At 55.5% G+C, this 27337-nt stretch overlaps 1 protein-coding gene across 4 annotated transcripts; it reads right to left on the bottom strand.

Annotated features, from left to right (window-relative positions):
* Nucleotides 1-409: 409 nt before the first annotated feature.
* On the bottom strand, nucleotides 410-26685 carry LOC127586528 (calpain-5-like). Of its 4 annotated transcripts, none has more exons than XM_052044544.1 (14): nucleotides 26508-26685; nucleotides 25045-25139; nucleotides 23365-23558; nucleotides 18963-19094; nucleotides 17463-17671; nucleotides 16447-16639; nucleotides 14467-14660; nucleotides 9916-9993; nucleotides 6642-6837; nucleotides 6017-6136; nucleotides 4283-4479; nucleotides 3222-3343; nucleotides 1324-1460; nucleotides 410-842 (listed from the first exon to the last, which is right to left on the bottom strand). In XM_052044544.1, the coding sequence occupies exons 3-14, from the start codon at nucleotides 23527-23529 to the stop codon at nucleotides 666-668; spliced, it is 1920 nt and encodes a 639-aa protein (XP_051900504.1). In that variant the 5' UTR covers nucleotides 23530-23558; nucleotides 25045-25139; nucleotides 26508-26685; the 3' UTR covers nucleotides 410-665. The 4 variants fall into 4 exon arrangements, with proteins under 4 accessions (XP_051900504.1, XP_051900505.1, XP_051900502.1 ...); XM_052044545.1 differs by having other exon boundaries at nucleotides 26606-26667; XM_052044542.1 differs by lacking the exon at nucleotides 25045-25139.
* Between the last annotated feature and the right edge of the window lie 652 nt (nucleotides 26686-27337).

Below are 27337 nucleotides of genomic sequence, written 5' to 3'. Positions count from 1 at the left end.
ACCAAAGATCCAATGTTTGTCCAGAATCAGGGTGTCCAAACATTGTATTGTTTATTCCTTGATCATTTGTACCCAGTGACTGTGAGTGTGTGTGTGTGTGCGTGCGTGCGTGCGCACGCGCGCACCTCACCCCGTTGCGATTTCCCTCCACATTCGCGATCTCCTGCTTGAGAGTGTGTGAGTGCGCATCTGTTCCCGTTCATTCTGTCCTCGCGTTTGTCTTTGTTAATAAACCATTTTTAAATGACAAAGGCTGTGTGTCCAGACCTTTATCTTTAAGATACCAAAAGAACCTTTCTCACAACAGCACTGCACTTTCTCTGTAACTGTAACACTTTATTCTGCATTCTGCTATTGTTTTCCCTTGTACTACCTCAATGCACTGATGTGATAAAATGATCTGTCTGGATGGCATGCAAAACAAAGTTTTTCACTGTACCTCGGTACATGTGACAACAATAAGTCAATTTACCAATTTCCGCACTGGGAACATTGATGCCTCCAATTGGATGTCTTTCTGCCGATCTGTGTCTATGCCGTGTGAGGCCGTGACAAGTCCCAGGCCGTTTGGCACGGGTGGATCCCGGTTGTGATTGCCCAAACGGTGTTGAGGGAGTGAGGTGGATCATCTGGGGAGACCTGTTTGTCGGGTGGTGGGGGGATGGTCAGAGGGCAGTCAGCTCGTCGCTGGAGCAGATCTCGACCAGTAGGGACCCCGGCTGGTGCCGGGCGTTGGAGTGGTTCTGAAGACGCAGCACTTGGCTGGAGCAGCTCTCGTTCTCCGCGGCCAGGATGGTGGTCTGTCCCAGGAACACGTCCCTCAGGCAGCCCTTGGACCAGACCTGTGGGAGGGGGAGAGGGAGGGGGTTACACTGAGAGCAGTGGACACGCATTGACACGTGGAGACACAGATCCGGCGAACCCTGACCCCGGGGGATTGGTGCTCAGCGATCCCTGACCCCAGGCGGGTCGGTGCCCAGTGACCACATGGGGGGGGGTGGGGTTGGTGTCCAGTGACCCCCATGCGGGTCGGTGCCCAACGACCCCCATTGGGGGGGGTGTCAGTGCCCAGTGACCCCAGACCCCACGGGTCTGATCCCTGACCTGGGGAGGTTGGTGCCCAGTGACCCCTGACCCAGGGGGTTCAATGCACTGTGACCCATGACCGGTGGATCAGTGCCTTGTGAACTTTGAACCATGGATCAGTGCCCTGTGAACCCTGACCCAGTGGGGGGGGGTTGAGGTTTTGGTTGATACCCTGTCACCCCTGACCAAGTGTTGGGTTGCCCTGGGATCTGATCCCACCCAAACCGCCCCCAGTACCTGGATCCTGATTGGCTTGTTGGGCTTCCTCCTGTAGAACAGCCCCTTGAGGTCGAAGTCAGGGCTGGAGGTTCCCTTGTGAACGGCCGACCTCAGCCTGGCGCCCTCTCCGCTCATCACCACGTAGGCATCAGGAGCTGGAGGGGGGCAGAGAGAGGGCCCAGGTAACTACAGCAGCCCTCCGCAGCCCCGGAACCTCCCCTCCTCCCCTCCCCGGGACCAGAGCCTCCCTCATCCCCTCTTGGGTAACCCACACTTCCCCCCCCCCCCCCCCCCCCCCCCCCCCCCCCCCCGTGTCCCTCCCATTGCCACCTCCCCACAGCATCTGTTCACCCCTCCCCTTTCCTCAAAACCTTTACCCTCCTCCTGTCTGGTTCCACCTCCCTGTCTCCCTTCCCTAATCTGAACACAGAGTACAGCACAGGAACAGGCCCTTCGGCCCACAATGTCTGTGCTGAACACGATGCCGAATTAAACTAAATCTCAGCTGCCTGCACGTGATCCACATCCCTCCGTTCCCCGCGTATTCACGTGTCTGTCTAACAGCCTTTTAAATGCCTCTATCTGGCAGCCTGTTCCAGGCACCCACCACTCTCTGTAAAAAAAAACCTTGCCCTGCACATCCTCTTTAAATCTTTCCCCCTCTCCCGTGAAATGTGTGTCCTCTAGAATTTAATAATTTGGAATAAAGGTTGCCCTTGGCAATTGTGACTGCAAAACTGCTCCCAATCTGTGTTACTGCAGCAGCCAACTCAAACAAGGGCAACGGACAGTCGATGTTCCGGGTCGAGACCCTTCGCCTGGCCTCCATTTTCCTCCGTAGATGCTGCCCGACCCACTGAGTACACGATGCTGTGATGAACTAATTAAACTGGTAATTAAAGGCCTAACTAAATGAATCCCTTCTGCCTGCACAAGGTCCATCTCCCTCCATTCTCTGCACAGTCACGTGCCCATGTAAGAGCCCCTTAAACCCCTCTATCATATCTGCCTCCATCCCCACCCCTGGCAGCCCATTCCAGGCACCCACCACTCTCTGTGTAAAACACTTTCCCCGCACATCTCCTTTGAACATCCCCCCTCACCTTAAGTGCAGTATTATTTGACATTTCCACCCTGGGAGAAAAAAATTCTGACTGTCTACTCTATCTGTGCCTCTCATAATCTTATAAACCTCTATCAGGTCTCCCCTCAGCCTCCGACACTCCAGAGAAAACAACCCAAGTTTGTCCAACCTCTCCTTATAGCTCATGCCCTGTAATCCGGGCAGCGTCCTGGTGAACCTCTTCTGCACCCTCTCCAAAGCCCCCACACCCTTCCTGTAACAGGGCGACCAGAACTGCACACAGCGCTCTGAGTGCAGCTTGACCACACTTCTGGTTCCACCTATCACCTTCTGGCCTGTCTCCACCTCCCTCCTCTTCCCCTTCCCTGGCTCCACCTGTCCATCACCCCCCTCCTTGCCTGGTTCTACCCGTCCCCTGCCTCAATCAGACCTGGCTCGGAGATGGTCCAGAGAGGGAGCAATTTGGTGCTGGGGGAAGGTAGGGAGAAGACGATGGAGGGGGAATCAGAGTTAGAGGAGGCAGTGTGGGTCATTGAGGGGGAGAGGATGGTTTGGGAGGAGGTGGGGGAGATGGCCCATTTGATATGGTGAGACGAACAGCGGTGGGAGGATCGGGAGGGGGGTGTAGGAGATGGTGTATATGGAGGGGACGGTGTATATGGAGGGCACGGTGAAGGAGGGGGCTGCAGGCAGGGATAAAGCAGCAAATCCCCAACCAGAAGGCCCGATATAACTGGGAGCCGGTTCAACCGGACCATCTCTTCTGGCTTTGGAAAGGCGAACCGGGGTTGAGGCCCCCTTCCCTCCCTCCCCGGATCCCAGTTATACTCACGGTTGGAAGATCCGGGGAGCAGCAGGCCAGCAGCACTGCGGACGTGGACGGAGGTGACACGAGTCGGGTAACCAAGGCAGCATCTCCAGAAGGAAGGCTGGGGTTGGTCCAGGGTCAGCTCTCTGCGTAGACCGAGGGGTACGGAGGGAAGAAAGGCTCATCAGTGGGGGAGAGGTGGGAGGGCGGAGAGACTCAGAGGGTCCTGGGCAGCAACGTCCCTCCTCTTGCTCCCGGCCTGGCCCTTCGTCTCGAACCTTCCTGGTTCTCGGCTGGTTGGAGAACTTCCTGCAGAGGTCCTGCCCGACCTGTTAGGTGTCTCTGCCGCTCGTTGGTCTTCCCAGAGCGTCGAACCAGAGAGGTCCAAAGGCGGGAAGGTCAACACAAATGTCAAAGGGAAGGTCAACGCATGGGTCAAAGGGGCAAGGAGCCAGCAGCCAGTCAGAGATCAAAGTTCAAAAGGTAAAGGCAGGTCAAAAGATCATAGGGCCAATGTGTTGAGACAAAAATCAATGGGGGGGGGGGGGGTCAAAGAGTCTATGGTTGGTCAAAAAGCAAGAGGTCAAGGATTAAAAGGTCAACACAAAAGTTAATGGTCAACAGTTGGTTAAAAGAAAGCCAGGAGTCAAAGGTTAAAAGGTCAACACAAAGGCCAAAGGGTTAACAGTTGGTCAAACAGTGAGAGGTCAAAGTTCAAAGGGTCAATGGTTGGTCAAAAAATGAGAGCAAAGGTTAAAAAGGTCAACAGTCAAATGGTCAAAGCAAGGGGCAAGGAGCCAGCAGCCAGTCATAGATCAAAATTCAAAGGGCAAAGGATCATAGGGGATGTATTGAGGGAAAAATTAACGGGAGGGGGTCAAAGAGCCAATGGTTGGTCAAAAAGGAACAGGTCAAAGGTTAAAAGGTCAACACAAAGGCTTAGGGGTCAATGGTTGGCCAAAAAGTGAGAGGTCAAAGCAAAGATTAAAAGGTCAGCTCGAAGGCCGAAAGGCCAAAGCAAAGGTCAGAGGATCCACGCGTGGTCAGAGGATGAGGCGGTCAGATGTCAAGGGTCACTGGCCTACCTGAGTCTTGCCGGCCTGTCGGTGAAGAGCTGGAGCAGGAAGTGACCCTCCAGGCTGGGCTCGAAGGTGCTGGTCACCACGACGTACCGCCCTCGGCTGAGCTCGGCGCGGAGCGAGACGCTGCGCATGTCAGCGTAGGTGGAGCCCATCACCTTCTGCTGCAGGGCGTGCAGGCGGTACTCCCGGTTCACCTCCACCTGCGGCTCACAGGCACGGGACAGGGTCACCTCGCAACCCCCCGCAGGACCCATTCACCCTGTCTACGCCCCTCCACCTTATCCACCTCTGTAAGGTCACCCCTCAGTCTCCCACGCTCCAAGGAACAAAGTCCCAGCCCGCCCCACCTCTCCCTGTAACCCAGTCCCCCGAGACCCGGCAACATCCTCGTAAATCTCCTCGGTGTCCTTCCCAGCTTAATGACGTCTTTCCTACAGCAGGGCGACCAAAACTGAACACAACACTCCAGGTGCGGCCTCACCAACGTCCTGAACAACTGCAACACAACGTCCCAACTTCTAGACTCAGTGTCCTGACACCTTCAGCGCCAAACACCTTCTTCACCACCCTGTCTACCTGCAACGTCACTTTCAAGGAACCAGGTACCTGTACTCCTCGGTCCCTCTGTTCCACAGCACTCCCCAGGGCCCTGCCGTACACAGTGAAAGTCCCACGCCGATCTGTCTTCCCGAAACGCAACACCCCGCAATTATCCGAATTAAACTCCATTTGCCAATCCTCGGCCCACTTACCAGGGTGACCAAGATCCCCTGTAACTTTGGATAACCTTCTTCACTGCCAACGGGCTATTGTAGTGTCATCTGCAAACCTGCTGACTATCCCTATTTTTTCCTACTTTTTCTGACCTTTTTTTTATTAATTCCTTTATCATAAAATACAATCTACAATACTACAACACTACAACAAACACAGAGACAATAACAGTGACTAAACACAGTCACCAACACAAACTAAATTAAATTAAAACACCCCCATCTCTACCAACGATGGCGCTTATCCCTTGCGGTGCCCAACGGTCCCAGAACACCTCCATGGTGCCCGTGGACACCACATATTCCCTCTTCACAGCTACCCGGGCACGGACATAACCCCGGAACATCAAGACGCAGTCCGTCCGGGCAGCACCTTCCGCTAGCTGCTTCCAGGACCCATGGATAGTCACCTTAGCCAGCCCCAGGAGCAAGTTCACCAAGATATCCTCAGCCCTCCTTGCCCCTCTCCTTACTGGATGACCACAGATAAATAGGGTGGGGCTAAAGTGCAACCAGAAGGCGAGGAGTAGCCCCCGCAGTTATGCAAAAAGGGGCTTCAACCTCGCACACTCCATGTACATATGGTACACGGTCTCCTCCGGCCCACAGAAGTGACAGTCGGCTGGGAGATCCATGCACAAACTTAGAAACTTGTTACAGGGCATCGCCCTGTGCTGCAGCCTCCACCCCAGGTCCCCGATGTACATGGGAAGTACACCCCTGTAAAGGGACTTCCAGTGGGGGAGCCCCTTGCTCCCAAGTGAAAAACCGACCGCCGTGGTGTCGGGACGGTGGACAAGGGCTAGGAAGTGGAGGCTTTGGAGCAACAGCCCATACAGGTACCACCTACCTGCATCCCAGAAGGGACTAACTATGCCTTGTACATTCTCATCCAAATCACGTTGACCAGGCAGCTGGCAGGGGAGAGGGAGGGGAGGGAACTGGGGGACCACCCCACACTCACCCTGAAGATCTCGAAGCCGATGGAGAGGTTCTGACCTCTGCCCTCACGACGGTGTTGTCTCCTGTCCTCCTGCTGTAGGCAGAGCAGGGCAGTGTCGTCACGGGACAGGTGGAAGACGAACTGTGGGGTGGGGAGAGAACAGTGTGAGAGCGCAGACGCAGCCAGGGAGCCCAAACTGACTCCGAGAACCAGGAGGGTGGCTCCAGGGGCTGTTCTTCCCATCCACTGCCTCCTATCCCTCATCTCCCTCAACACCGTCCATCACACACTGCCCCCACACCCTTCCCTGTCTCTGTGACCCCCTCCCTGTCTCTGTGACCCCCTCTGACCCCCACACCCCTCACTGTATCTGTAACCCCCTCCTTCCCCTACACCCCTCCCCATCTCTGAGACCCCCTCCCTCCCCCACACCCCTCCCTGTCTCTGTAACCCCCTCCGGCCCCCACACCCCTCCCTGAACCTCTCCACCTCTCCCTTTAAGACGAACTCTCCCTCAGCTACCCTGATACCTCCCGGGTGCACTGGGACTACGTCCTCTGCCCACGTTGTCTGTTGGGGGCACCTCCTGAAAGGCGCTATACAAATGCAGGCAGAGGAAGATCAGCTCCTGCAGAGCTGCCCGGACCTGTGGGTTCTGCAGGAAGGTGTGGCGGTTGTTGATGCATCCCCCGCTGCGGTTACGGAGAGCGTCCGCGGACACAGACCACTGGCTGAACGCCCGAGCCTCCACCCACGTCTTGTGGAAGCTGAGGAAGGAGGTGTTGATGCGGCGGCACACCACCAGGTCGGTGAAGTTCTGCATGAAGTCGTCGAAGCTCATCCTGGGGTGGGGGCGGAGGGAGAAGGTTAGACACCCCGCGACCCCATGAGCAACCATGGACCCTCCGACCAATCACCGACCCTCCCACCAACCTCCGACCAATCACCGACCCTCCCACCAACCTCAGACCAATCACTGACTCTCCCACCAACCTCAGACCAATCACTGACCCTCCCACCAACCTCAGACCAATCACCGACCCTCCCACCAATCACCGACTAATCACTGACCCTCCCACCAACCTCCGACCAGTCACCGACCAATCACTGACCCTCCCACCAACCTCAGACCAATCACTGACCCTCCCACCAACCTCAGACCAATCACCGACCCTCCCACCAATCACTGACCCTCCCACCAACCTCCGACCAGTCACCGACCAATCACTGACCGTCCCACCAACCTCAGACCAGTCACCGACCCTCCCACCCATCACCAACCCTCCCACCAACCTCTGACCCTCTGACCAACCTCCATCCCTCCCACCACCCTCCATCTAATCACTGACCCTCCGAACACCCTCCAAGTAATCACTAACCCTTTGACCAATCACTGACCCTCTGACCACCCTCCGACCAATCACTGACCTTCCGGCCAATCACTGACCCTCCAATCACCCTCTGCCCAATCACAGACCCTCCGACCAACCTCTGACCAATCACCGGACCCCACTGAGGATTCTCAGGCCGCTGTCTCCTGCACCATCACGGACCTCATCTCCTCCAGAGATCTCCCCTCCACAGCCTCCTACCCCATTTGTTCCCCAACCTCGCACCTCCCGTTCCTACCTCACAAACCAAACTGCCCCAGCGGGCCTGTTGCTTCTGCCAGCTCCTGCCCTACCGAACTTGTTTCCTCGCATCTCGATCTCGTCCTTCCTGGTCCTCACCTACATCCGGGACACCTCACGTGCTCTCCACCACTTTGACGACTTTCAGCTCCCCGCCTCCTTTTCACCATGGACGCCCAGTCCCTGTGGACTTCTATCCCCCATCAAGAAGGCCTCAGGGATCTCTGCTTCTTTCTGGAAAACAGACCCAACAAGTTCCCTTCCACCCGGCAGAAGTTGTGCTTACATAGATACACAGAACGTAACAGCACAATACAGGCCTTTCGGCCCACAGTTGCTAAGTAAAAGCAGCTCAGACGAAGGGTCTCAACCCAAAACGTTGACCGTCCATTTCCCTCCACAGATGCTGCCCGACCCGCTGAGTTCCTCCAGCACTTTTTGTGTTGCTCCAGATTACAGCATCTTCAGGATCTTGTCTCCATTGACCAGTCACTGACACTCCAATCAATCTCCAACCAATCATTGACCCTCCAATCAATCTCCAACCAATCATTGACCCTCCAATCAATCTCCAACCAATCATTGACCCTCCAACCAATCTTCAACCAATCAAGGAGCCTCCAACCAACCTCTGACCAATCACTGACCCTCCAACCAATTTCCAACCAATCATGAACCCTCTAACTAACCTCTGACCAATCACTGACCCTTCAACCAATCTTTGACCAATGAAGGAGCCTCCAATCAACTTCTGACCAATCACTGACCCTCCAACCAATCTTTGACCAATGATGGAACTTCCAACCAAACACCGACCAATCATGGCCCCTCCAACCGTTCCTGTACCTGAACGCAAATGTCTAGACTGAACAAAGTAGTGACTGGCTGGAGGGATCTCCGCACTGTGGGAGGGAGGGGAACTGAGGGAGGGGCGGTGAGGGAGCTTCGCACTGTGGGAGGGAGGGGAACTGAGGGAGGGGCGGTGAGGGATCTCCGCACTGTGGGAGGGAGGGGAACTGAGGGAGGGGCGGTGAGGGATCTCCGCACTGTGGGAGGGAGGGGAACTGAGGGAGGGGCGGTGAGGGATCTCCGCACTGTGGGAGGGAGGGGAACTGAGGGAGGGGCGGTGAGGGATCTCCGCACTCTGGGAGGGAGGGGAACTGAGGGAGGGGCGGTGAGGGATCTCCGCACTCTGGGAGGGAGGGGAACTGAGGGAGGGGCGGTGAGGGATCTCCGCACTCTGGGAGGGAGGGGAACTGAGGGAGGGGCGGTGAGGGATCTCCGCACTCTGGGAGGGAGGGGAACTGAGGGAGGGGTGGTGAGGGATCGCACTCTGGGAAGGAGGGGAACTGAGGGAGGGGCGGTGAGGGATCTCCGCACTCTGGGAGGGAGGGGAACTGAGGGAGGGGCGGTGAGGGAGCTCCGCACTGTGGGAGGGAGGGGAACTGAGGGAGGGGCGGTGAGGGAGCTCCGCACTGTGGGAGGGAGGGGAACTGAGGGAGGGGCGGTGAGGGAGCTCCGCACTGTGGGAGGGAGGGGAACTGAGGGAGGGGCGGTGAGGGAGCTCCGCACTGTGGGAGGGAGGGGAACTGAGGGAGGGGCGGTGAGGGAGCTCCGCACTGTGGGAGGGAGGGGAACTGAGGGAGGGGCGGTGAGGGAGCTCCGCACTGTGGGAGGGAGGGGAACTGAGGGAGGGGCGGTGAGGGAGCTCCGCACTGTGGGAGGGAGGGGAACTGAGGGAGGGGCGGTGAGGGATCTCCGCACTGTGGGAGGGAGGGGAACTGAGGGAGGGGCGGTGAGGGATCTCCGCACTGTGGGAGGGAGGGGAACTGAGGGAGGGGCGGTGAGGGAGCTCCGCACTGTGGGAGGGAGGGGAACTGAGGGAGGGGCGGTGAGGGATCTCCGCACTCTGGGAGGGAGGGGAACTGAGGGAGGGGCGGTGAGGGATCTCCGCACTGTGAGAGGGAGGGGAACTGAGGGAGGGGCAGTAAGGGAGCTCCGCACTCTGGGAGGGGTTGTGAGGAGGGAGCGCTGGTTTAATATCTCATCTGTAACTGATGACAAAATCCGGGTTGGATTTTATGCAGGGAGGAGGGAGAGGTGGAGAGGTTTAGGGGGAAAATTCCAGGGCTCAGAATTCCGGGCTATTGAAGGCAGGGCCACCAACAAAGGAGCGATTCAAGTAAGGACAACCTAGAGACTGGAATCGAGGGGTCGCTGATGTTGGGGGAGGCTGCAGGGTTTGTCGGGGTAGGCTTGTCATTTTTTTGGAGGGGGAAAGAGTTTTACCAGAATTCCCCGTCATCCTGGACGGTGACTCCCATCCTCTCCCGCTCCCTCTTGCCAATCCTTTCCCATTCTTCTGACCTGGGAACGAAATGGGAGAAGGCAGTGAAACCAGGTGTCCTACAGCGCAAAACATCCCCTTAATCCCCTTCCCCTCCCTCTCCAACCCCACGACCTGTACTGGGACCCCCTGACTCCATTCACCTCAGGTAGCAACGGACCCCATTCCTCATGCAACTCTGTCCCACAATCTCAGGGTCAGGGGACGTTACTGAGGGAAACAGTCCAACAAACACCTACAGATGTACTGCAGCAAGCATCCTGACTGGTTGCATCACGGTCTGGGACGGCAATTCGAATGCACAGGAACGTAAGAAGCTGCTGAGAGTAGTGGACTCAGCCCAACACATCACGGGCACATTCCTCCCCACCATCGGGAGTATCTACAGGAGGCGTTGCCTCAAGAAGGCAACATCCATCATCAAAGATCCCCACCATCCAGGCCGTGCCATCTTCTCACAGCTCCCATCGGGCAGGAGGTACAGAAGCCTGAAGTCCCACACCACCAGGTTCAGGAACAGCTACTTGCCTTCAACCATTCGGTTCTTGAACCAACCGGCACAACCCTAATCACTGCCTCAGTACAGCAGCACTGGGACCACTTTGATCACTTTGCACTACAATGGACTTCTGTTGTAATTGTGTTCTTGTAAAAATTGTGTTTAATTTATGTTTTTCTTGTGAATGCTGCTTATCTGATGCTCTGTGCCTGTGATGCTGCTGCAAGTAAGTTTTTCATTGCACCTGTGCACACATGGACTTGTGCAGATGACAATAAACTGGACTTTGACTTTGATTAATGAGAGGGTTTGAACCCCATCAAGCAGATGGGAAAATAAAGTTCAGTTCATTAAGTACATTTGGAACAAAAAGCCAAACCTACCCGAATGTTGTAAATTAAAAAAACAATTACTAATGTGAGGGTATGAGCTATAAGGAGAGGTTGGACAAACTTGGGTTGTTTTCTCTGGAGGGGAGAACTTTATGAGGGGTATCAATAGGGGAGCCAGTCAGAGTCTCTCTCCCAGCGTAGAAATGTCAAATACTAGAGGACACGGGTTTAAGGTGAGAGGGGGTAAGTTGAAGGAGATGTGTGGGGCAAGTTTTTTTACGCAGAGAGCGGTGGGTGCCTGGAACGGGCTGCCAGGGCTGGTGGTGGAGGCAGATACGATAGAGGCGTTTGTTAGAATATGCAGGCGATGGAGGGATATGGATCATGTGCAGGCAGAAGGGATTAGTTTAACTTGACATCATGTTCAGCACGGACATTGTGAGCCGAAGGGCCTGTTCCTGCGCTGTACTGATCTATGTTGTATGTTCTAACGTGACATTTTACCCTTCCTTACCTGGTCTGACCTCTCGGTGACTCACACCTTCAATGCGGGTGACTTAACTGTCAATTCAGGAGGCAACTGGGGTTAAATCAGAGGAGGTTCACTAGGATGTTGCCTGGATTGGACCACTTTAGTTATGGGGAGAGATTGGACAGGCTGGAACTGTATTACCTTCAGTGCAGGAAGCTGAAGGGTGACCTGATAGAGGTTTATAAAATCATAAGAGGCATTGATAGGGGTAGACAGTCCAAATATTTTTCTCATGGTGGAGGTATCAAAACCAAGAGGGTGTAGGTTCAAGGTGAGTTTTAAAGGGGATCTGAGGGTTGAGTATTTTACGCAGAGAGCAGCTGATATCTGGAACATGCTGTCAGGTACAATCACTACATTTGCCTTTGTTAGTCGAGGCACTGAGTTCCAGAGTCGGGAAGTTGTGTTGCAGCTTTATAAAACTCTGGTTAGGCCGCATCTGGAGTATTGCATTCAATTCTGGTCCCTCCATTACAAGGAGGATGCGGAGGCTTTGGAGAGGGTGCAGAAGAGATTCACCAGGACGCTGCCTGGATTAGAGGGCATGAGCTATAAGGAGAGGTTGGACAAACTTGCATTGTTTTCTCTGGAGCGGCGGGGGCTGATAGAAGTTTAGTTCCGAGTTTACTGTCATCTGCACAAGTCCGTGTGTGCACAGGTGCAATGAAAAACTTACTTGCAGCAGCATCACAGGCACAGAGCATCAGATACACAACATTCACAAGAAAAATGTGAATTATACACAATCTGGACAAGAAAGAACACAATTAGAATTTAAAAAAAGTCCATTTTAGTGCAAAGTGGTCATATTGTTGCTAAACTGTAGTGTTTAGGGTCGTGTAGTAAGAGAGGCATTGAAAGAGTAGACAGCTGGTATCTTTATCCCAGGGTCATAATGTCTAATACTTGAGGGCGTTCATTTAAGGTGAGAGAGAGAAAGTTCAAAGGAGATGTGCGGGCCAAGCTTTTTACACAGAGCGGTGGGTGCCTGGAATGCGCTGCCAGGGGTGGTGGTGGAGGCAGATACGATAGAGGGGTTCGAGAGGCTGTTAGAGAGGCACATGAATGTGCAGAGAATGGAGGGAGATGGACGTTGTGTAGGCAGAAGGGATCAGTTTAGTTAGGTGTTTAATTAGTTCAGCACAACTTGGTGGGTCAAAGGCCTGTCCTGTGCTGTATTGTGTTTAAGAGACACTTAGATCGACACTTCATTAGACGAGGCAGAGATATGGTCCTAATGCGGGCAAATGGGATTACAGTAGATTGGGGGGGGGGGGGAAGGGTCATTATGGAGGAGGTGGGCTGAAGGGCCTATTTCTGTGCTGAGAGATTCAGACTCTCTGACTGTGAGGTGCTGGTGTTTGCAATGAGCCACGTCAGGAAACCCCCTCTCTAAATCCATCAGTTAGTGTGGGGTCGATTGTGTTGGAGCACAAGATCAGCTGGACCTTGGTGTAGATCCACAGTTCTGCTGCCCAGGTTTAGGGATGTACTTGCGTTGGGGATCGTGCAGAGAACGTTGGGTCTTGGGGTGAAAGAGGTGCCTTAGAGAGGTTGAGCAAGGTGCACTGGAGTCCAGAGAGGTGATCCTGGTGAAAGATAAGATCCTGAGGAGGACTAACAGGGTGGATGCTGAGGGGTGGCGTACCCTTGGAGGCACAACGTGTCCGAATAAGGGATCGCACGTCCCAGACGGAAATGCGTAGGAATTTCTTTCGGAGACACGAGAGGCTGCGGACGCTGGGATCTGGGACAACAAACAATCTGCTGGAGGAACTCAACGAGTCGGGGAGCATCTGTGGGGGGGGGGGGGAAGCGGACAGTCGACATTTCAGGGTCGAGACCCTTCATCCTGACGGCGGACGCTGCTCGACCCGCTGAGTTCCTCCCGCACCCTGTGATGCGTTGCTCCAGATTTCCGGTGTCTGCTGTCTCCTGTGTCTCCATTTTGCTGGGAGACCTCAGCGGGTCGAGCAGCATCTATGGAGGCAGAGGGATGGTCGATGTTTCGGGTCAAGACCCTGCATTGGGACTGAGAGGGGAGAGGGGAGATGGCTGCTATAAAAGCAAGGATATACTGCTGAGGTTTTACAAGGCCTTGGTCAGACCGCATTTGGAATACTGTGAGCAGTTTAGGACCCCATATCTAAGGAAGGATGTGCTGGCCCTGGAGAGGGTCCAGAGGAGGTTCACAAGAATGATCCTGGGAATGAAAGGATTAACATAGGAGGAGCGTTTGATGTCTCTGGGCCTGTACTCTGGGAGATCTCACTGAAACCTCCCGGATACTGAAAGGCCTGGATAGAGCGGACGTGGAGAGGATGTTTCCATCAGTGGGAGAGTCCAGGGTCCGAGGGTACAGCCTCAGAATAAAGGGACGTCCCTTTAGAACTGAGATGAGGACGAATTTCTTCAGCCAGAGGGCGGTGAATCCGTGGAATTCGTTGCCACAGAGGGCAAGTCACTGGGTGTAATTAAGGCAGAGATTGGTAAGGGGGGGGGGTTCAGGGTTATGGGGAGGCGGGAAGAACGGGGTTGAAAAAAATCAGCCATGATCGAATGGCGGAGCAGACTCGATGGGCCGAATGGCCTAATTCTGCTCCTATGTCTTATGGGTCAGGTCTGAGAGTGCAGAGGGGGCAGAACTGATCTGAAGAGAGGGGCAGTTGGAAATGGACATGGAGCCGGAATTTCTTTTCCCAGAGCATTGGGAATCTTTGGAATTCCCCATCCCAAGTGGAGTCAGTGACCGTGTCCGAGGATAGATGGAGGGTTACAGGAAACGGACGGGGAAGCAATGTTGAGGTCAAGGTCCAATCAGCAGTGACCTTATTGAATGGGGGAGGGAGGGGGGTAGGTTGGTGGGGCTGAATGGCCTGTTCCTGTTTGTGATGGCCACCTCCGGGGAATCCCTGAACCCGCTCGAAGGGATGGGGGGGTGCAGGGAGCAGGGTGGGGGGGGGGGGCAGGGAGGAGGGAGGAGTGTGCGAGGAGGGAGGAGGGGGAGGGAAGGAGGGCAGGGAGGAGGAGGAGGGTGGGGACAGTGGAGGAAGGGGACGGAGAGAGGAAGGGGACGGAGGGAGGGCAGGGAGGAGGGAGGGGGTGGAGGAGGGAGGGAGGAAAGACTCACCCGTCGCTCCATGGGCCGTCCCACTCGACGCTGCCCCAGGGGTTCCGCAGCCGGAGTAGGTTCAGCCTCTCGGTGGTGAGGAAGGTCCAGACTCCCCGGCCGGGACGCAGGGTCCTCACGCCCGTCACTCCGTAGGCGTGACCCTTCACCAGGCCGCAGCCCGTCCTGGCCTCCAGCTCGCCGCCAGACTCGGGCTGTGCGGGGCAGAGATGGGAGGGATCACCACACATCCCCCTGGGAGGCCGGAACACGGAACAACACAGATGGGAACACGCACACGCATGTATCACGGTCAGCAGACAAGCTGGATCACGGCAGGGAGCGGGGACAGACTCAGACCGGAGACGTGAGAGGTTCTGGAGATGCTGGAATCTGGAGCAAGTGCTGAGGGAGCTCAACGGGTCAGGCAGCATCCGTGGAGGGAGATAAACCATCAACGTTTCGGGAGGGGTCTCGACCCGAAACGTCGACCGTCCATCTCCCTCCACGGATGCTGCCTGACCCACTGAGTTCCTCCAGCGCTCTGTGTGTGTGTGTTGGATTGAACTGGATTCAGTTCCTTGCAAGGGGTGTGACAGGGGAGGTGGGTGAGCTCAGGGCGTGGGCAGCTACGTGGGACTGGGATCGTTTCGTCATTCCGGGAGGGACAGGACTGGCCGCTAAATGTCCCAGGGCACAGGTGCTGGAGGCGGGACAGAGAGGAGGGGGAGGGGGAGGAGGGGAGGGAGAGGACGGGGAGAAGGGGGGGAGGAGGGGGGAGGGAGAGGAGGGGGAGAGGGAGAGGGGGAGAGGGAGGAGGGGGAGGGAGAGGAGGGGGAGGGGAGAGGGAGGAGGGGGAGAGGGAGGAGGGGAGGGAGAGGAGGGGGAGGGGAGGAGGGGAGAGGGAGGAAGGGGAGAGGGAGGAGGGGAGGGAGACGAGGGAGGAGTGGAGGGGGACAGGGAGGAGGGTGGCAGGGAGGGGAGGGGGAGGGGAGGGAGGAGGGGGAGGAGAGGAGGGGAGAGAGAGGAGGGGGAGGGGGAGGAGGGGAGGGAGAGGAGGAGGAGGGGAGAGGAGGGGGACGGGGAGGAGGGGCACAGGGAGGGGAGAGGAGGGGGACAGGGAGGGGGAGGGGGAGGAAGGAGGGGGACAGGGGGAGGGGGAAGGGGAGGAGGGGAAGCTGCATTTCTGATTGAGAGAAGGTCATGCAGTCGCCCGAGGTGAGGGACCCTCTGGTGAGGTCCTGTGGGTGATGCTGAGGGACGGAAGCGGGATGGCCGGGCACTGTGGGACTGCCCAGCCTCGTGACTCCTCTGCTGCAGGATTAATTGATTTATTTGGGTAACGTGGTGATTTCTGAGCCATGCTCTGTACCGCTGCTGCAAAACCATACCTTATTCAGTGAAAGTAAACCTGATTCGGATGGGCCGCTGACCGTCAGCGTGAGGAACAAGTGTGCAGGGAGGTTGTGGAGAGAGGAAAGAAATGATTGTGATAGTACACACACACACACACACACACACACACTCCCTCACACACACACACTCACACACACACTCACACTCTCACATCTTCATACACACTCAAACATGCACATACACACATTCACACACACCCTCACACACACACACAAACACACATAGACCCTCACACACACAGACTCACACACACACACACAGACTCACAGACAGACTCACACAGACTCACACTCTCACCCTCATACACACTCACACACACACAAACATGCAGATACACACATTCACACACACACCCTCACACACACACACACACATAGACCCTCACACACACAGACTCACAGACAGACTCACACAGACACACAGACTCTCACACACACACAGACTCTTACACACAGACTCTCTCTCACACACACACACACACACACACACACACTGTTGAAGGGAGGAACTGCCCCTCGCACAGCGCGGCGCTCCCCCCCTCCCTGCCCCACCAGCGGGTGTGTTTGGGGGTGGCGGGGTACGAACCCGGATGGAACAGCTGATCAGGGCGCCGCGGGAATGGGCCTTCAGCAGGTTCTTGTACAGCTGCTTCCTCTTGTCCAGCTGCGTGCGGAACCCATCCCTATCCAGCACCACCGGCTCCGAGATCCCGCCGGTGAAATCCACCAGAGCCTCTCCTGTGTTCCCGCCGTCCAGCGCCTCGTAACACCCGTTCAGCCTGGCGTGGAGACAGGACCACAGTCAGTCCGGCCCCCGCCGCACCGTCCACCCCGAGGGGGCTGTCCCGGCCGGTGATGGCCATTCGGCCCCTCGGCTTCCTGCCCCTCACAGGCCTCCTCCCAGTCCCCTCCCGTCCGCCCCCTCACCGCCGCCTCACTGCTCCAGAGAGCCCAGATCGATCCTAACCTCCGGCACTGTGTGTGTGTGTGTGTGTGTGTGTCTGTGTGGAGTTTGCATGTTCTCCCTGTGACTCCGTGGGTTTCCCCCGGGGGCTCCAGTTCCCTCCCACATCCCAACCACGTGCGGGGTCGGTGGGTTAATTGACCGCTGTGAATTGCCCCCCTAGTGTGTGGGTGAGGGGGTAGAACATTTTGGGGGTAGTGGGACTGCACCAAAACCCGGCGTGGTTTCGATGGGCTGAACGGCTTCACTCGCTGCCCTGGGATAACGTGGGGAATGCTGTGGGGAATGCCGGCTGTTCCGGCTGTGTTCTCTTTCTCCCAACCTGTTCTCCGGCGGGAGAAACCGACCTCCGATCCTGAGCACTCCCAGGATCCCACCAGCAAAATATTCCAGGAATGGAATCCCAAAACTCCCATCGACTCCCAAGATCCAACCAGCAAAACATAATGGGAACCAAATCCCAACATTCCCATTGATTCCCAGGTCCCACCACCAAAGTGTCCCAGGAAGGGAATCTAACGTTCCAGGAACCCAGCACCAGTGTTGCGGGAGGGGAGTGGCGGTGTGGTTGGGTCAGTGGGGACTGTGGTGTGCTGGGAGCCCCCCACCCCCCTGGGATGGGGTCCGAGCCCACTCACTTGGCGTAGGCTTTCTCCAGGAGAGCGCACCAGAACTCGCCGGGTTGCTCCGAGCAGCAGAAGAGGAGGCTGCCCGCTAGGGTGGGCAGCCGGTCATCGATCACCACCTCCTGCCAGTGGCCCAGCCGGCAGAACCGGAACCGGAAGATCCCAGCGTATCGCTCGGGATGCTTCGGATCCCATTCCTGATTCTGGTGCTGTGGGATCACCTGCAATGGAAAAATCCCCATCCCTATCCGATTCCTGATAAATCAGTGGGCAGCAATGTACACAGACCCCTCCCGTCCTGTATAAATACACAGACCCCTCCTGTCCTGTATAAATATGCAGACCCCTCCCTTCCTCCTGCCCAAATTCTCAGTTCTCCTCCTGTCTAGACATACAGACTCCCCCGTCCTGTTCAAATACAAAAGACTCTTCCCTCTCCCACCCAAATTCAAAGCCCCCCTACCCAAATACACCCCCCCTCCCTCCCTCCCAATGCACCCAGTGACGGACCCTCTCGGGAGAGGATTCCGAAGATAACTCACCTTCTGGATGAAGACATTTCTCCCCATCTCTGCCTCGAACACCCGACCCTTTATTCTGTGATCCCTCTAAACCTTTCCTATCCGTGGACCTGTCCAAGTGTCTTTTAAATGTTGTTAATGTACCTGCCTCACCCACTTCCTCTGGCAGCTCGTTCCACACACCCACCACCCTCAGGGTGAAGTTGTTGTCCCTCAGGTCCCTTTTAAGTCTTTCCCCTCTCACCTTAAACCCTCTAGTTTTTAGTTTCCCTTCCCTGGGAAAAAGACTGAGTGCATTCACCCTATCGATGCCCCTCATGATTTTATACACCTCAGTCTCTTGCGCTCCAAGGAATAAAGTCGCAGCCTGGCCAACCTCTCCCTATAACTCAGTCCCTCGAGTCCTGGCAACATCCTCGTAAATCCTCTCTGCACTCCAGTTTAACCATGTCTTTCCTCTAGCAGGGCGACCAAAACTGAACACAATGCTCCAAGTGCGGCCTCACCAGTGTCCTGTACAATCGCACCATAACCTCTCAACTCCTGTAGTCAGTGCGCTGACTGATGACGGCCAGCGGGCCAAACACCTTCTTCACCACCCTGTCTACCTGCAACACAACTTCCAGTGAACCATGTACCTGCACTCCTCGATCTCTCTGTTCCACAGCACTCCCCATGGTCGTACCTGGGCCCCTCTGTCCCACAACACTCCCCAGGGCCGTACCTGGGCCCCTCTGTCCCACAACACTCCCCAGGGCCGTACCTGGGTCTCTCTGTCCCACAACACTCCCCAGGGCCATACCTGGGCCCCTCCGTCCCACAACACTCCCCAGGGCCGTACCTGGGTCTCTCTGTCCCACAACACTCCCCAGGGTCATATCTGTGTCCCACAACACTCCCTGGGGCCCTACCTGGGTCCCTCTGTCCCACAACACCCACCCCCCCCCCAACCGCTACCCGGGGCCCTGCCATTCACTATGAGACACCAGACCTTTTTCCACAGGGAGGGCTCGGTGGCGAGGCAGGAGCAGGCTGCCACGAACCAGCAGTTGCCCAGCCTGCCCTGGTTCAGGTCCCGGGAGCTGATCCCATCCACGAAGAGCCGAGGGTCCGTGCACAGTTCCTGTGGGGGGAGGGGGTGCGAGAGGGGGCAAGAGTCAGCAAGTGGTTGGGGTGTGTGAGGTTTGAGGGGAATGGCTGATGGAAAGGGGGAGAGTCGGTCGTCTAAAGTAGTCGTACAGCACGGAAGCAGGTCCTTCGGCCCAACTGGTCCGTGCTGACCAAGGTGCCCATCTAGGCTGGTCCCATTCAGCCCAAATGTACCTGTGTACCTGTCCGAGTGTCTTTTAAAGGTCGTTAGTGGGCAGGCACAGTAGTGTAGTGGTTAGCGTAACGCTATTACTGCGCCAGCGACCCGGGTTCAATTCCCGCCGCTGTCTGCGTGGGTTTCCTCCGGGTGCTCCGGTTTCCTCCCACATTCCAAAGACGTGCGGGTTAGGAAGTTGTGGGCATGCTATGTTGGCGGTGGAAGCGTGGCGACACTTACGGGCTGCCCCCAGAACACTCTACGCGAAAGGTGCGTTTCACTGTGTGTTTCGATGTACATGTGACTAATAAAGATCTTATCTTATCTTACCTGCTTCAACCACTTCCTCTGGCAGCTCGTTCCATACACAGACCACCCTCTGGGTGAAAAAGTTGCCCCTCAGGTTCCTATTAAATCTCTCCCCTCTCTCCTTAAACCTGTACCCTCTATTTATTGAGTGGGTGCATTCACCCTGTCTACACCCATCATGATTTTATCCACCTGTATATGGTCACCCCTCAGTCTCTATTATCCTTGAAAATATTTATTCCTTAAGTCCTTGCCTGTCCAACCTCTCCCTATAACACAGGCCCTCGAGTCCTGGCAGCGTCCTCGTCAAACTGGAGAGAGGTAAGCGGGGTTTGATACTCGATGAAGAAAAAAGGCCCCCCCGCAGCGCGGTGCTCCCTCCTCACCGCCCCTCCCGCAGCGCGGCGCTCCCTCCTCACCGCCCCTCCCGCAGCGCGGCGCTCCCTCCTCACCGCCCCTCCCGCAGCGCGGCGCTCCCTCCTCACCGCCCCGTCCCTCCTCACAAGCTCACACCCTCTGGACTGGGACCCTCGAACTCAGCTGTGTGAGGAGCCCAGTGCACAGATCTTCACTGAGATAAAGCTCTCCATCCGACGGTCCCAGTGGGATCTATCAGTGCCGGAGGGAGAATTCCGGGATTGGAAGCACTGAGGACTCGCCTGGGCTCCTGCTCACTGTGGGTCTGCACCACCATCTAGTGCCCGTAGAGCATAACTGCAGCTTCCTTTGGGCTAAATTATTCTTTAAAGAAAATTTTCAAGACAAACTACATGGAAAGCGGCCCTTCAGCCTGCAGATTCCTGCTAGCCATCGAATACCTCTCCAGATTAGTCCCAATTTCCAGCATTCAGTCCCCCTGGTGTTTCAGGAAATCATCTAGATATTTAAACAGGGACTAAGGTAGGCTTAAATTGGCCATGAAATGTCCTTGGTGAGTATCGGTATTGGTTTATTACTTGTACCGAGGCACAGTGAAAAGCTTGTCTTGCATACTGATCGTACAGGTCAATAAGAGAATCCCAAAAGCATTTTTTACTTACATTAAAAACCAAAGGGTAACTAGGGAGAGGGTATGACCAATCGAAGACAAAGGACGGAATTTATAACTGGGGCCAGAGGAATTAAGCAAGGTACCAAACGAGTACTTCACATTGGTATTTACTAAGGAGAAGGACTTGGGACGATAGCGAGATCAGGGAGGGGTATTCTAGGGAATGTTGAGATCAAGGTGTTGGGTCTTTTGAAGAACATTAAGGTGGATAAGTCCCGGGGGCCTGGTGGGATCGATCCCAGGTTATTGAGAGAGGCAAATAAGGAGATTGCTGGGGTCTTGACAGAGATCTTTGTATCCTCTTTAGTCTCAGGGACTGCAGAATAGCCAAAGTTGTTCCTCTGTTTAAGAAAGGCAGTGGAGACAAACCGGGAAATTATAGGTTGGTGAGCCTTACGTCAGTGGTAGGGAAATTATTAGAGAAGATCCTTAGGGATGGGAACTACATCTGGAAAAGCATTGACTTATTAGGGACAGTCAGCATGGCTTTGTGTGAGGGAGGTCATGCCTTACAAACTTGACTGAGTTTTTTTGAGGAGGTGACAAAGATGATAGATGAGGGGAGGGTAGTAGATGTTGTATACATAGACTTAAGTAAAGCATTTAGTAAAGCCTCATGGTAGGCTGATCCGGAAGATTAGGGCGCATGGGATCCGTGGAGACTTGGTATAAAAGATAAGATAAGATGAGATTTCTTTACTAGTCACGTGTACATCGAAACACACAGTGAAATGCATCTTTTGCACAGAGTGTTCTGGGGGCAGCCCGCAAGTGTCGCCACACTTCTGGCACCAACATAGCACGCCCACAACTTCCTAACCCGCGCATGTTTAGAATGTGGGAGGAAACTGGAGCACCCGGAGGAAACCCACGCAGACACGGGGAGAACGTACAAACTCCTTACAGACAGCGGCCGGAATTGAACCCGGGTCTCTGGCAATTGGATTCAAAATTGGCCTGTCCATAGAAGACAGAGGGCAGCGGATGGAGGGGTGTTATTCTGACTGTAGGTCTGTGACCAGTGGTGTTCCACAGGCATCAGCCTGTTCCTCTGTTGTTAGTGATAGAAAGAAATGGTTTAGATAGCAGTGCAGAGCTGACAAGCAATTGTGCAATGACACCAAAATCGGCTGAGCTGTGAGGAAGGTTGTCAAAGGATTCAGTGAGATTAAAGGTCAGTCAGAAATACAGGCAGAGAAACGGCAGACGAAATCGAACCCGACCTGCACCCAAGAGACGGCAGACATTGGAATCTGGAGCAACACACAAGATGTTGGAGCAACTCAGTGGGTCGGGCAGCATCTGTCGAGACCCTTCACCTGGACTGGAAGATAGAGGGGAGGTAGCCGGTATGAAGAGGTGGAGGGAAGGGGTGGGGAGTGATAGGTGGATCCAGGTGGGGGGGGGGGGTAATAGGTAGATGGAGGAGGAGAGGGCGGGAATAGTGACAGAGACTGGGGGGTGGCAGGTGGAGGGAGGGGAGGGGAATCACTTTACAGGGAATGACACCGACGGAATTCCCTCTACACCACAGTGATACTCGGATTCCAGGAAAAGTTGAGGAGGCTGGGGCAGGATCCGCCTTTATCCATCTCCGGATTGTGGAAGGAGGAGACAGGATCTCGTTGAAATCCGTCAGACCCCAAAGTGGGTTGACTGACGTTCTGTCCGATGGGAATAATCCCAGAACAGGAGCGCCAAGAGTTGACCGGAAAAACCGGGACGAGGAGGGATCTCATCTCTCGGAAGGTGGGGAATGGTCGGAATTCTCTTCCCCAGAGATCAGTGGGGGTGCAGTCGGTGAACAAGGCCAAGAGTTTGGGTTCGTAGGGAGCTGGTTATTGACCTCAGGGAGCGAGGCGGAGCACATACCCCTGTCTGTATCAGTGGTTCTGAGGTGGAAATGGTTGAGAGCTTCAAGTTCCTCGGTGTAAACATCACCAACAGCCTGTCCTGGTCCAACCACATAGACGCCATGGCCAAGAAAGCTCACCAGCACCTCTACTTCCTCAGGAGGCTAAGGAAATTCAGCACGTCCCCGTTGACCCTTACCCATTTTATTGATGCACCATAGAAAGCATCCTATCCAGATGCATCACGGCTTGGTACAGCAACTGCTCTGCCCAGGACCAAAAGAAACTGCAGAGAGTTGTGGACACAGCCCAGCGTGTCACGGAAACCAGCCTCCCCTCCATGGACTCTGTCTACACTTCCCGCTGCCTCGGGAAAGCAGCCAGCATAATCAAAGACCCCTCCCACCCCGGACATTCTCTCTTCTCCCCCCCTCCCATCGGGCAGAAGGTACAAAATTTTGAGAACGCGTACCACCAGGCTCAGGGACAGCTTCTATCCCGCAGTTATCGGACTCTTGAACGGACCTCTTGTATGACTAAAATCTCCCAACCTACCTTATTGTCTGCCTGCACGGCACTTTCTCTGCAACTGCAACACTTTATTCTGCATTCTGTTATTGCTTTCTACTAACCTCGATGTCCTTATGTATGGAAAGATCTGTCTGGATGGCACGCACACAGAAGCTTTTCACTGTATCTCGGTACGTGTGACAATAATAAACCAATTACCAAATGGAAGATGCTGAAGGGATTGGAACAGGGGCACAGATCACTAGCACCTTGTTGAACAGCAGAAAGAGAAGGGCTGAATGGCTGAATCTTCCCGTAATGGTGGTTAACAACACGTAAACCAAGGTGAAGCTTCGTCACTTACCCCTGGACGCTTCCATTCAATTGTCCCAGGAGGCGGTCTCAAGTAGTAGACAGAATCGTCGGAGGCGGGGAACAGGGGGTCCTCAAACAGAACCCCCCTCCGCTGACACTCCCGTCGCAAAACCCGGAAATTCTGGTCCTTAAACTGCCTCACACGCTGAGGCATCGCTCACAGGTGGAGGAGAACAGGCAGTCCTGGCAGAGGGAGAGAGAGAGGTTGGTGGGGTAGGCGGTAGTGCATTGGTGTTTACAGGGGGTCCCGGGGAGTGTGTCAGTATTTACGGGGGTCCCGGGGAGCGTGTCGGTATCTACAGGGGTTCCTGGGGAGCGCGTCGGTGTCTACAGGGGGTCCCGGGGAGTGCGTTGGTATCTACAGGGGGTCCCGGGAGTGCGTTGGTATTTACAGGAGGTCCCGGGGAGCATGTCAGTATTTACAGGGGGTCCCGGGGAGTGCGTCAGTATTTACAGGGGGTTCCGGGGAGTGCATCAGTATTTATAGGGGGTCCCAGGGAGGGTGTCGGTATTTACAGGGGGTCCCGGGGAGTGTGTGTAATTAAACTAGTAATTAAAGGCCTAACTAAACTAATCCTAAACGAATCCCTTCTGCCTGCAGAAGGTCCATCTCCCTCCATTCTCTGCACATTCACGTGCCTACCTACAAGCCTCTAAAACGCCTCTATCGTATCTGCCTCCACCCCCACCCCTGGCAGCGCATTCCAGGCACCCACCGCTCTCTGTGTAAAAAGCTTGCCCCACACATCTCCTTTGAACTTACCCCCTCTCACCTTAAATGCACGCCCTCAAGTATTAGACGTATCGACCCTGGGAAAATGACACCGGCTGTCTACTCTATCTGTGCCCCTCATAATCTTACAAACCTCTATCAGGTCTCCCCTCAGCCTCTGACGCTCCAGAGAAAACAACCCAAGTTTGTCCAGCCTCTCCTTATAGCTCATGCCCTCTAATCCAGGCAGCATCCTGGTGAACCTCCTCTGCACCCTCTCCAAGCCTCCACATCCTTCCTGTCGTGGGGGCGACCAGAATTGAATGCAGTACTCCAGATGTGGCCTAACCAGAGCTCTATAAAGCTGCGACATCCCGACTCTTGGACTCAGAACCTCTCCTTATAGCTCATGCCCTCTAATCCAGGCAGCATCCTGGTGAACCTCTTCTGAACCTCATCCTGACTCTTGAACTCAGAACCTCGACTAATAACCTCGACGACGTTTGAAGTCCGCCCAACAACAGCAGTGAACCAACCTGCCGGGATGCTGGACCTGTTTTAGTTCAGGTACAACCTGCTGGGCTTGTGGAGGCCCCACCTTCCCCGGGAACAACCTCAATGACACAGAAATCTCAAGCCCTCCCCGCCTCCCGCTCCATTCCTACAGTCACACACTCACTCTCCTAGTGGGGCGCAAGAGAACTCAGCGGGTCGGGCAGCATCTGGGGATGGTCGATGCTTCGGGTCGAGACCCTGCATCGGGACTCTCCACCCTCCACAGATGCTGCCTGACCCGCTGAGACCCTCCTGCAATTTGTCGTCTTACTCCGTGGGAAAAAGCCCCTACTCGCTCTGAGACCTCTGCACCCGGGATCCGCTGGGAAACGGCACCCCGTGGTTGCTCCTCCCTTTGGAAACCCTGGGACAATCAAGTCCCGTCAGCTGAAGGTAACTCACCACAACCTACAAGGTCACCAGTGCAATTGCGAGAGGGGGTGGGGTCCCCACGTTGTACCCTGCTCTCAGCCGTAAACCAGCCTGCGGGAGTCTACCTGAAGTTAGGAGTTTTAATGATTAATTTGGGATTAGCGATGAGATAACACACACACACACACACACACACACACACGCACACGCACGCACGTGCATGCACACACACGCACGCACGCACACACACACACACATACACACACACACCCCAAAGCCCACATCCCGAGACCGCCGTGGGGAAACAGAGCCGGTGGGAAACTCCGGCAACATGTAGCGCAGGGGCCAGGGATCCCTGGAGATCGGAATGTCGCTGTTGCAGGGCTGGAGGGCTGGGGTTGGACAACAATCGGAACCTCGCCTGTTGGACCAGTGTGGGACAACAGTCGGAATTTTACCTGTTGGAGGAGTGGGGTTGGACTACAATTGGAATCCCACCTGTTGGTTTCAGCGCCAACACCTGCTTTATTCTGGGCAACCCCCGCCCCCCCTAGCCCCCCCCCCCCCCGTGTCCCCTTCCCACACCCACCCAGGATCTCCCTTCTCCATCCCCACCCCCTCCATTACCCAGACCCATCGCCCTCACCACCCCCCCCACCACCTCCAGCCCGTTCCAGCCCTCCCTCTCACCTCCACACAGAGGCTCCCTCCCCCCTCAGCCCTGATGAAGGGTCTCGACCTGAAACGTCGACCCTCACAGACGCTGCCTGACCCGCTGAGCTCCTCCAGCGCGTTGTGTGTGTGTGTGTGTGGGGTGTGTGTGTGTGTGTGTGTGTGTGTGTGTGTGTGTGTGTGTGTGTGTGTGTGTGTGTGTGGGTGTGTGTGTGTGTGTGTGTGTGTGTGTGTGTTTGTGTGTGTGTGTGGGGTGTGTGTGTGTGTGTGTTTGTGTGTGTGTGGGGTGTGTGGGGTGTGTGTGTTTGTGTGTGTGTGTGTGTGTGGGGTGTGTGTGTGTGTGTGAGAGAGAGAGAGAGAGGGCTGGGGAGTCCACTGATACAACCGGCCGTCACCCTAAACTGGACGAGTTACAGTGTGACCGGTGACTGAAGGCTGGAGGCTGTGTCCATTGGAGATTTCCTCTGCTGTCACCCCAACGCCATCTCGTTCCCCACAATCTCACTGTCCCCACACTCATCCTTCCGCATTCCCTCCTCTTCCCCTCCCCTTTAACTTTGCCCCTTTCTCTCCCCCCCCTCTCTAACCACCTCCTGTCTTTCCCTCCGTCCCTCCCCCCATTTCTCTGTCCCACCCACCCTGTACATCTCTATACTCCCCTTCTCCTTGTCTCTCCTTCCCCCTCTCCAGTCTCCACCCCCCCACCCCCCCTTCCCCATTCACTGCTCTCTCTTCCTCTTCCTCTCTCGCCTTTCTCACGCCTGCCCCGAACCCATCCCACACCACAGCATTCTCTGCAGTTCCAGCCCAGCCGCACTGACCTCGCCGACAGTGAGTCTCTGCCTCCCCCTGGTCACTGGAAGCTTGCTGACCAGTCCCCTATGGCTCCTGCGCAACCCGGGCTTCCACACAGACAGACCTTTGCTGGTGAAACTGGTGTCATCTCACTTGGACTGGAGTCCTTGGACAACGAACCAGGACTTCCTGGATTACTTCAGAGGCAACTCTATAAACACACACGCCCGTTAACCCTTTAAAGCCAATTGCCAACTGGTGTAAGTTGCTTTACTCTCACAGGAGAGGATTTGGGCCCAGCATTCTGAAGTTGGGTCAGGGGCATTTACTGACCTGGGGACTGTGTCAGTATTTACAGGGGATCCAGGGGAGTGTGTCAGTGTTTACAGGAGGGTCCCGGGGAGTGTGTCAGTGTTTACAGGTGGTGCCAGGGAGTGTATCAGTATTTACAGGAGGGTCCCGGGGAGTGTGTCAGTGTTTACAGGTGGTGCCAGGGAGTGTATCAGTATTTACAGGAGGGTCCCGGGGAGTGTGTCAGTGTTTACAGGTGGTGCCAGGGAGTGTATCAGTATTTACAGGGGATCCAGGGGAGTGTGTCAGTGTTTACAGGAGGGTCCCGGGGAGTGTGTCAGTGTTTACAGGTGGTGCCAGGGAGTGTATCAGTATTTACAGGAGGGTCCCGGGGAGTGTGTCAGTGTTTACAGGTGGTGCCAGGGAGTGTATCAGTATTTACAGGGGATCCAGGGGAGTGTGTCAGTGTTTACAGGGGATCCAGGGGAGTGTGTCAGTGTTTACAGGGGATCCAGGGGAGTGTGTCAGTGTTTACAGAAAATCCCGGGGAGTGTGTCAGTGTTTA

Source organism: Pristis pectinata, chromosome 37 (genome assembly GCF_009764475.1).
Source record: "Pristis pectinata isolate sPriPec2 chromosome 37, sPriPec2.1.pri, whole genome shotgun sequence".
Lineage (NCBI taxonomy): Eukaryota > Metazoa > Chordata > Chondrichthyes > Rhinopristiformes > Pristidae > Pristis > Pristis pectinata.
Note: the sequence above shows the minus strand (reverse complement) of the source record. Positions and strands in the feature narration are given on the sequence as shown.